This window comes from Anser cygnoides, chromosome 16 (genome assembly GCF_040182565.1).
Source record: "Anser cygnoides isolate HZ-2024a breed goose chromosome 16, Taihu_goose_T2T_genome, whole genome shotgun sequence".
Classification (NCBI taxonomy): domain Eukaryota; kingdom Metazoa; phylum Chordata; class Aves; order Anseriformes; family Anatidae; genus Anser; species Anser cygnoides.
The window spans coordinates 13,029,825-13,039,848 of NC_089888.1; the positions used below are offsets into that span (position 1 = coordinate 13,029,825).

Here is a 10,024-nt window from a genome sequence, read left to right on the forward strand (position 1 = left end):
GAAGAGCTGTAACAATAGGAGGAAGTGCTAAGACACAGCAGCTATTCTTAATGCACAAAAACACTTATTCTGATGAATAACCAGGACCTATTTACCGACTTAATTGAATGTGCTTCTGCCTCCTGGGCATTTTCAGACTGCAAAATTAGAAACCTTCGCTGGTTTGTGAGGCTGGCCTTGTTTGCGTCCCCGTTCAAACACATGCCTAACACCTACTGGGTGCCATGCCTTGCAAAAACCCTCTCCTCCCTGCGGGACACCAAAGGCAGAGAGGTGACAGACACGACAGGCACCGGGTTAACAGCCACCCAGATCCTTGTTCACTTCCTTCAAACGCAGGGGCCCGTGCTGACAAAGTGCCTCACATCATTCTTAAGGTGTGAAGGAAGAGAGGCAGGAGGACAGCAGGCCAGCAGCCGGTGACCCCGGTGGCTGTAATGAGTAACCAGCAGCAAACACAGCCCGGCCGGGTCAGCTCAGCTCACACGGGACGGGGATCCCTGCTGCAGAGCTCGCCCCAGCACCATCCTCACCTCCTGCACCGAGTGCTCTGCATCTCCTTCACGTTCATAGGAAAAAAAGGTATAAGCATGAGCTCAAACTCCAAAACCCGCATCCCAGGACACTTCACACACCTTACTCTGGTTTCTGCAGGTTGGATTTTCTTCCCGTTTGGGGAAAGGGACGGGGCAACAGCCACAAACAGGAGCGTCAGAAAGGGGCTCTCTTACTCTGCTGCCCCAGTTCTCAGCCCCAAGACGTGATGTGCTGGGCTGTCATCTTGTTTATTTCCTGCACCAGCATCCCGAGCAGCGGGATGGGCTCCCGGGGCTGAACTCCCCGTGAGTCAGGGTGTTGTCAGGCATCCCACAGGAGTTACTGCCCCAACAATGCCAGACAGCCACTCTTAGAAGAGAAGACGTGCACATGGCACAGCTCCACGGTCGGCACAGGAGCAAACGCTTCAGAGCTACCAAGGCGATGAGACACTGAACGACTGACAGCCTGACTCAGGCCAGCCAGAGCTTCCACGCGGCTGGTGAGACAATGGGAGGAAAAAAGTAAGTTGTGTAGCAGTGAGCAGGTCACTCCGAGTCATTTAGTAAAAGCAAAATACTTCAAGTCCAAGTCCAGGCAAAAATGAAGTTTTCAAAGCAACGCCTTGCTTGGTTATTTTGCTTGTTTGGAACAATTTTACTATCTCATAAGATTTAAGTCTCCCCGGAAGCTTTTGTAAAAAATAAAATATTCATAAATAATGAAAACTGAATTCACTTACCTAGATGCTCCAAATTCTTTCAAGGTCCAGAGAAGAACAGCTACCACACGGGTCCCTGCATACTCCTGGATACAGGGCGCTTGTTTCGGAATTGAATGCCCCTTTGCTCACGTGTGGGTCTCCCTCCTACGAGCAAAGAAAAGCTCCCAAAGGCTGTCAGGGGGCTCCTACCTCTCGGGACGCAGTTAGGCTGGAACCTGCAGCCAGCCTGAGCTGCCCACCCTTTTCCACTGGTCTGGGAACCCCTCCCCGTGCTGGTCCCCAGCACAGAAACTTGAGAGCAGAGGCACTGCATTAGCAGGACTGTCCCTGCCAAGGGGCCGTGGGGGACAGCACGATACTCCCCTCTTAAAGGGAGCAGCGTTTTTACAGATCCCTCTTACTCAGTGAGTTCCAAAGTAAAAGGAAAATATAACCCAGCCTAGGAGCAGAAGTTTTTAATTAGCAGGCAGACAATAGCGAGTGTCAATTATTCCACCCATAAACAACAGTTGTGCTGGTACTCAGAAGCGCCAGCATTTGCCCTAACAGGCTTCTGTTCTGCTTTGTCACCCCTTCCACAGGTCCACTAGGAGAAATCCAAACTTGTTTTCTGCGTGGGGAGATGAGAAGCACGCTACGGGCTGTATTTATGGACATTCCCCTCATCCGTCCTCTAGAAGAGAGCTGGGACAGAAACAGAACTGGGATGCTTCTTTAAAGGCTCAGAGGTTAAAGACCAAGCCAGCTGTCACCGTGTACGCCACACTGGAGCCTTGCTGCACAGCCACCACGCAGAGCTTGCCCGTACTCGCTGCATCTATAAACGACGCGACAGCTGGAACAAAACTCGTGGGGAATGCAGGAACCGATTTCACAACGCGGCCAGCCGCTCTGACGGAGCTGTTAGCAGTCAGGGCTTCGTTAGCTCATCAGGGGTGGGTTTGTTTTTCCAAAATATTCACGACGAAGTTTAATTACACAAGTCTTTACGAAAACCAGAAGACTGCAGCCGTGATCTAGGACTCGAGGGCCAATGAGGGGAACAAAGAGCTTACTAGACCTTGCCAAACTACTTTGTAGGGCAGGATTCAGAGAGCCACCCAGGGCAGGTGAGGTTGGCTGTGCACTGACCATCCCAGGGCTCAGGGAGAGGCGACAGTGCCTACACACGCCTGCGTGCTGCTTGCTTTGCTCCTGTGAAGACTCACTGCTCTAACCACAGGGCTGGGGGGGGAGACTGGTATCGGCGACCTCAGGTGTCCAACATCAGGGGACAGCACAGGACAGATCTTCATTCTTCGTTTTACACCCAACACGTAAGCTCAGAGTAACGCAGTGCTATTTCAGAGGCAAAAAGACCACATCATAAAGGTCATCCACTGAGTGCACACTGTCAAATCCGTCAACTTCAGGAGTCAGAAATTCAGGCTGGACTCGCAGTTGAGTTGTAAACTAAGAACATTTCATAAAAGTAAACCTAAAGACACGCACACAAGCGCGTGCACACTGCACCTGTGTTTTAACTCAGCTGCAGCAAGTCCAATGGACTGGTGCAACCAGCCTGACACCGAGAGCCGTGGGTCACACCACCAGGCTGGGCTAAACAGCCCCGCTGCTGTACAACGGGCACCTCCTGACGCAGGCATTGCTTTACGGTGGCCATTCACACAGGTTAGGCTGTGGCCCGACACAGCACATGCTGGCCTGTGCTGGAGCAGCACCATGGGGCTAAAGCCAGAGCCCTGCACGTGCTGGGCTCGAGGGGCAGCAGGAGAGGAGGCTGACTGCCCTTGCAGCTGTGCAGAAGCAGCTGCTGGGCAGTTTCTGGTAAGACCTAACGTCTGCGGAGTCATCTCGAACTGCCACAGGAATGGCAGGGGCCAAGCTTCCACGCTGGGAGGTGTAAGTACAGCAGCTTGCCCAGAAGCCTTTCGGGCAGACCCATCAGCACCCGCAGGGCTGAGGGCCTCGGGCTTCCCGCTGCGGTGCAGGAGGCGCAGGCGCCGTAATGCAGGAGAAGGACGAGCGCCCCCAACATCAGCTGGGAAACTGGCTCGCCTGTAAGCACGTGAGCTGGTGAGTTTGTGAACTAACGGAGCAATGGATTAGAAAAGGAACAAGTTACACCAGTCTCAGTCTGGGGGCTGAGCCCTTGCTGGATTTTACCCGCAGAGCTCATGAAATGATTGATTCGTATGGTACGTCGTCCTGTAAACGAGAGGGCTAAACAAACCGTGCCACTTGACTCGGGATTACTGTCAGACATACTCACGTATGGTTAAACACTATTCGTAGATCCACAGCTAGCAACCACACTTCTGGACCTTCACAAAGACCAGCTTTTCTTTGCCACCTGCTTCATTTACACCGGCAGTGTAACCAACTACAGAACTGCACAAACCTCCCTAACCGAGCTAACAAAACCCTTGAAGAAGCAGTTCTCCTCGATCCTACTTCTTAATTTGGCGCTGGCTCGTTTTTGTTTTCCAGCTGACACATCACGGCAGCTAGACTAAGCTTTGCAAAAAGCTTTTTTCCCCAACATCCTGGTGTTTAATAAAGCCTTGGGTTCTCCCAACTGACCTTGCAGCTCTGTGCTTGGTCCCAACTCTTCCTGGCCTGCAAACATCCGGCAGCTTCATGCCTGCTCTGCGGAGCCGAGAGCGTAGGAAGCGCGAAGTGAATGAACTCCGCAGCTCCTGGAGCAGGGACGGCGCTGGAGCGGGTGCTCGCAGCAGGGATCCTTCCTCTCCTGCTAGTCAAAGGAAATGCTGCATCTAAATACAGCTGGTACCTTTATCTACTTTTACCCTTGTTATGCACGAGCTGGAGCGAGTCCAGGGTTGCAGAGTATTTGACCAAAACAACCGTACCTCGGGTCAGCTGCAGGGATGTATACATCGCAGCCTCATGGCCACCTTCCGCTATGAGGCATGCAAGGATTTCCTTCCACTGTGTTAGCCCGGCAGTTTTCAAACATTAACATTGTCTGAGCTTTACCTTGACCGAGAAAAACAACTTTCATCAGCAAAGCTGTATTTATTTGTTGCCAAAAGAGGATATCCTTCCAGTTCCATTATATATTGGCCACCTGCTGTGGACCTACCATGAGTTTCATGCTTATGTTCACCCAAGAACTGATATTAACTCCTCCTACGCTACAGAGGAGCCTGATCAAGAACAGGCAGCGTCTTCGCGATGCGTGCAGTCATCTCTCCTCCTGGATCATAAAGGATATTTTTCATTTCAAGTTTCAGACGCATGAGCTCAGCCAGCAGGACGTTTGGTTAGGTATCACACCTGGGCTCCTTCCCCACCACACAAATCAGTAAAACACGTTTCTGTATGTGCTATAACCTCCCTCCACGCAGCGGTGTGAGGGAACTGACTTCTCACTGCTTGGGAGTGCCCAGCTGCAGGCATCATCCTTTGCCTCAGGCCCAGGGACTAACAGACATTCAAGAAACCCAGACTCTTATTTGCACTGATCCCCCTGGGGTTTAAACCAAGGCACCAGGTCGGCACTGCTGCCCAGCAATCTGACAGCCAGCACAGAACGGGCTAGCCAGGGGAAGCAGACTTTTCAGGCACCAACCTCACAAGCAGGCACGAGCTGAACCTACGGCACAATCAGGAGGTCAAAGGAGACAGCTCATACCCAGTGCACGCGCAGCAGGAGCCCTGTTTTTCCTCTAGAATTCAAACCTCAAGATGAGAAATACTGCCTTCGTTTCCAGTGATGGTGCCTCGGTGAGGGCTGTTGGGATATGATCAAGCCATGAAAAATGGGGTCAAGCACTGGCTGCATGCTCAGCTGTGCGCATACAGAGGTGCTGAGAAATCTGAGACCCCAGGACACCAGCACGGGAGTTCACTGAGAGCAGCAGCTTGAAAAAGTCGGAGCTGACAGCAGCCAGGTGGCAGCCACCCTCAGCGAGACAGTCTCGTGCACAAGCTCCAGAGCTGTCACGTGAAAGTCATCGCCCTGCCCCAAAGCAGCAGCACTACAAAACAGCCCTTCAAACGCCTCGGCGCCCCCCCCCCCAGACCTCCTTCCTTTCCTCTCATGTGTGCTCTCCACATCCACAGCGCACTGAGCGCGGTGGAGGTTCGCCCAGAACTGAAGCCACGTCGTGCCACCCCCTCCAGCAAGCGGGCACTTCCCTGACCCCAACTAATTGGCATCAGCTAATTGAGAAGCCTGGCCCTTCGGAGAGAAGACAGCAGATGTGATACAGCCTCTCAGGCGAGGGAGCCATGAGTGCTCCCAGTCTGTGTCATCACACTGTTTCTTCGTTAAAAGGTTCTCTCTCTTGGGCTGCGTCAGGTGAGCTGGCAGGGAGAACTGAAATATGAAAAAAAAAAGCAAAACGCTTGCTCTGGAGCTTGCTGCCACGGCTTTACCAAAGCACAGCCTGCTGCTGCTGCACCGCAAGCACGTGCTGGGTGAGCTGCCTCTCGCCACTGCGCTCCCCACCTCCGTGGCAGCCCCTTCCCAAAAGGCACGTACCGGTAACGCGTGGGCACGACCCTCCGTTGCTAACGAAGTCCCTCATCCTAGGAGATACGTTCTGTAAAAGGGCAAAACGGGACAAAGCGCTAAGCACATTAGCGCTGCAAAACTCAGCAAACAGGAATCCACGTGTCTGGGCCTCGGCCAAGCTGTTTGCTGGAATGCTGAGCGCTCGCTGTACAGCGCGTTCGGTACCGCTCCCTGTGCTCAGGCTCCACCGTACGATGGCAGCGCGTGGGCTCACCCGGCCAGCTCACGGAGAAGAAGCCGCAGTATTCGATACCAGCGGTCTAGGACACCTCCAGGTACAATGGATGGACGCGGTTTCACATTGCATAAAAACTAAACGAATAACTCCGACTCGGGAATTAACATCAGCGCTTGCCAGACACGCAAGATTTGTGGGTCCCAAAACTTCTCCCTCTAACCCTTTAAAAGGACGTGACAAACAGACCAGATTGTTGCTTATTTTCCAAGTTCCCCCGGTGGGCACTGCCCTCTTTTTTTGCTGCACGATAACAGTAAAGTTCCCTTCACACACAGCCAGCATGGAGGGCTTAGTGAAAGACCCTCATTTTAACAAGAGCCCCACATCCCGCACACAGCCCAAAGCCCAGGCACTGATGGAACAAGCTGTGCAGATGGAAACAATTATTTCGGAGGGGAAGAACTCCTGCATGCACAGAGCAACGTCTCGCTAAAACTGAAGCCTCCCACCAACACATTCCAGACTCTTGGAGTAATCTGCTTTGGGGAATACGCTTCTAGCTGCATCAGCTTTTGTATTTCTTTCTCCAAACCTCTTTGCAATCACAAAACGCGCTCCCCTGCGAGCTGACCTAACGGTCTTACCGACCAGCAAATACCAGAAAGCATGACAAACACCTCAGTCTGAAACCTAGAGCTTTCAGAGATTTCAGATGAGCTTTCTTGCTACACGACACACCTGGAAGGACTCAACCACATGGCTAACGATGATGCTCTGAATGACCACCTAATGTCTGCAGTATAAATAACCAAACATACAGGTTGTATTCGATATGTAGGTGGGTTTCCTCAGTAATCATTTTCTTGTCCTATTTAACATCTCACAGACCAGTGGAACTCACACTCCTGCCTGGCACTGATTAGCTGGAGGCTAATTTATTAGTTAAGACACCAAGTGGCTTATATAAATCAAAATCACGTTTCTTAGAAAGGAACAGCACTACGGAAAGGAGCACCACAGACTGATTAGAAACATCTAATTAAGGGCAAGCCTTTCAAGTCAGCTACATGAAGAATATTTCACGTAATACGTTGCAGGATTAAAAATAACTCCAGCAGGTTTCAATTAAGAATCAATGCCATATGGAACGTACATTTGCAACAGGAAAGCTCAAACACCATGTCACAACTAAGACATTTTTAGGTCTCCAAACTGAAAGCACTTAAACTGCCTGGAGTTTGGCACATGGGCCAAAACATCCCAAAACGAGCAAAAGTTTTGCTGAACTGAGAGCCTAAAAGACATACAGAGCTAGAATATGCTGCATCCTTGGTCGCACGTTGTGATCTCCAAGTTTTAAAGGATTAAGAAAAGCTAAGAGTGCTTAGCATTTACACTCGTAACCTTTAGCTCCCTCCTCGTCCCACCAGAGCAGCAGAACCCAGCGCAACTCCTGCCGTTCTCAAACTATCGCAACCACACTTGCGGGGATCCTCAGGTCACCTGAGGCCTTATCCAGCCTCCTGCTTAAAGGAGGATCAACACTGAGGCAAGACCAGGATGCTGAGCGCTTGGGCCAGCTGGGTCTTGTAAAGGACAGAGGCGCCGTCGTATCTGTGGGATGCGTTTCAGCACTGCTCCCTGTACTCAGAGGAAGCATTATTTTTCCTCACGGCAAGCTGGACCCTTACCTGTTTCGATTTATAATGCTTTGACAAGGATGTGATTGACCACCCAACCGCTCAAAGATGTTGAGAACTGGAAGCCAACATTTATGGGTTTTTCCTTTCAGTGGCAAAAACACCACCTCAAAAAAAGAAAAACGCACACACAAAATACCACCACCAGCAAAAAAAACCCCTCAGATTTCTTGATTACACCCAGCACTACGCTGCTGCTGCGCCCTCTTGGGGCACAACGGATGATGAGCCAGTTCTGAAGCATTGTTTTTCTACACGCAGCTGGACATAAGAACCCCAATTTCTCTTCACTCAAACCAGATGTCAGCCCAGTTAAATCATCCCATGACTCCTCCAGGAGAAGGCTGTAAACAGCCCCAGCACAGCACGCAGCACCAGCTGGCCCTACGAGAGGCCCCGCCGACAAGACAGACAGCGCAGCATGCCGCAGTGCCTTACCCCAAAGCGCTCTGAGATGCTGCTTTCGGGACGTGTTTATCATCTACATCCATCAAAACACATTACTTCACTGCAGTTTGCACTGAGTTAGAGTTTGGGTCTTCTAGCAGTTTCTTCCAGAGTTCTGAGCCCAGTGTAGAGCAAAACTGATTTCTAAGTTTTTCAACTTAGAAACTTGCTAGTGGATGCTTATCCAGTCCCGTTCTATAAAATGCCAGCAACGTAAATGCTTTACAAATAAGAAGGGGAAAAAAATAAAGATTAACTGATGTTCAACACACCTACATTACAGCAGTACAGTTTGGCATACAGAAAGGCAGGCTTCTGTCTCCCAGGAGGCCTAACCCCAAACAAAAGAAACACCGAACTACAGCTGGGAAAGGCAACTCTCGGGCAGAAGAAGCTACCACTGCCGCTGCGCTCTGAGCTCCTACTCCAGGCTTTGGTAGCAAGATATGTACTTGCTGCAGCACAGAAATGTTCTGGGACAGAGGCTGCCGAGTGCAAATGAGAAATGGTGCTTTGCCCCCAGCTGAACAGACCTCACAGGTGAATTAAATCCACAAGTACAGAGAAGCCTTCATTTTAAAGAAGCTTCTATTTGCAATCGCTGCAAGAAGCTCTGTAACCACACAGGGGTCTGCAGGCTCTAATGTTACTACTAACACCAAAAAAACAGTTTTTGCACGCAGCAACAAAGGGAAACTAAAGCACAAATTCACTGGTGCCGTTCAGGCACTTGCAGACTACTGCCAGGTAGCTGAGAGGGCGCGCTGCATTCACACCTCGGACTCCAAATGCTCCTCTTTGACCAGCTCCAGGGCAGGAGTTACAGCCAGACTCTCAGACAGAAAAAAAATTTTAACAAAGACAAATGCAAGGTTCAGATCAAGTCCGCACCTCTGTAGGTCTGGGCCCATTCTCCAGCTCAGGTTCATGCATCGTTGACCCCGTGCAAAAAGCACGGTCCCAAAACAGAGCCACAACTGCTTTCCGTACTACTTTTAGCAGAATCCACACACAAAGGCTTTATTTCTAATACCCAAATATTCAATCATGAGGTATTTCCCACAGCTCAGAGAGAGGAAAACCAGGAAAAGCCAGCACTGCCATGGCATAGCTGTGGTACCGGGGAACTCGGCGTGAACTAATAATCCTCAGAGGCGGCTTCCCGGGCAGGTTTCGCACGCTGGCACCAACCTCCCTGCTATTACAGGGACGCTGCAAGCGACAGCCAGCCCAGCCAGGCTAAAGCTATTCCGAGCGTGTTTACACAGACTAAAAACTGCCCTGGACACACACTTCGGTACCACCGGGCTTTAAAACATCACCGTGCCACGCAAGAAGCAGCGATGTCACCTAGACCTTCATACAGTTTACCCATCCGCCTCGGTTTATCTCCTCCTTCGCTGGGCTGATCGCAGTCAAACATTTTTAACTTGAAGCACGCTGGTTCGGGAACTGCCTGAAGACGAAGACACGAAGGTTTCTGAGCGGACGGCGAGGCAGACAAGAGCACGAAGCCCTGCAGCAGCGCCCCCAGCGAGCCACCCGGGGCGGGGGGCGAGCCCCCGCTGATCCGCCCCCCAGCGGAGGCCGAGCCCCGGGACCACCACCACCGGCCTCGGAGCCCGAAAACCGCTCGCCGCCCGCCCGCCCCCGCTTCTCCCGAGCGTTACCCGCAGGCGAGCGGCGTCCCCGCTGCTCCCGGCTCCCGCCGCCCCCGGCAGCCGCCCCGCGGGCCCGGCCCCGCCGCGCCGTCCCCTCAGGCGGCCGCGGCTCCTCCCCGCGCCGGAGCCCGGCCTCGGGCGGCGCCTTCCCCGCCCCGGGGCGGCCCCGCCGGGCCTCGCCGCGGCACCTGCCCGGTCCCCGGTCCCCTCAGAGGGAGAGCCCCGGCCCACAGG

General features: G+C 52.3%; 1 protein-coding gene across 1 annotated transcript in view; it reads right to left on the minus strand.

The window, feature by feature from the left end:
* ARHGAP40 (Rho GTPase activating protein 40) overlaps positions 1–9,788 on the minus strand; it is a 40,539-nt gene extending 30,751 nt beyond the window's left edge. The window contains 2 exon segments of the mRNA XM_066978035.1: positions 3,845–4,013; positions 9,501–9,788. Of these exon segments, the coding sequence (XP_066834136.1) occupies positions 3,845–4,013; positions 9,501–9,552 (221 nt within the window). The 5' untranslated portion in view covers positions 9,553–9,788.
* Between the last annotated feature and the right edge of the window lie 236 nt (positions 9,789–10,024).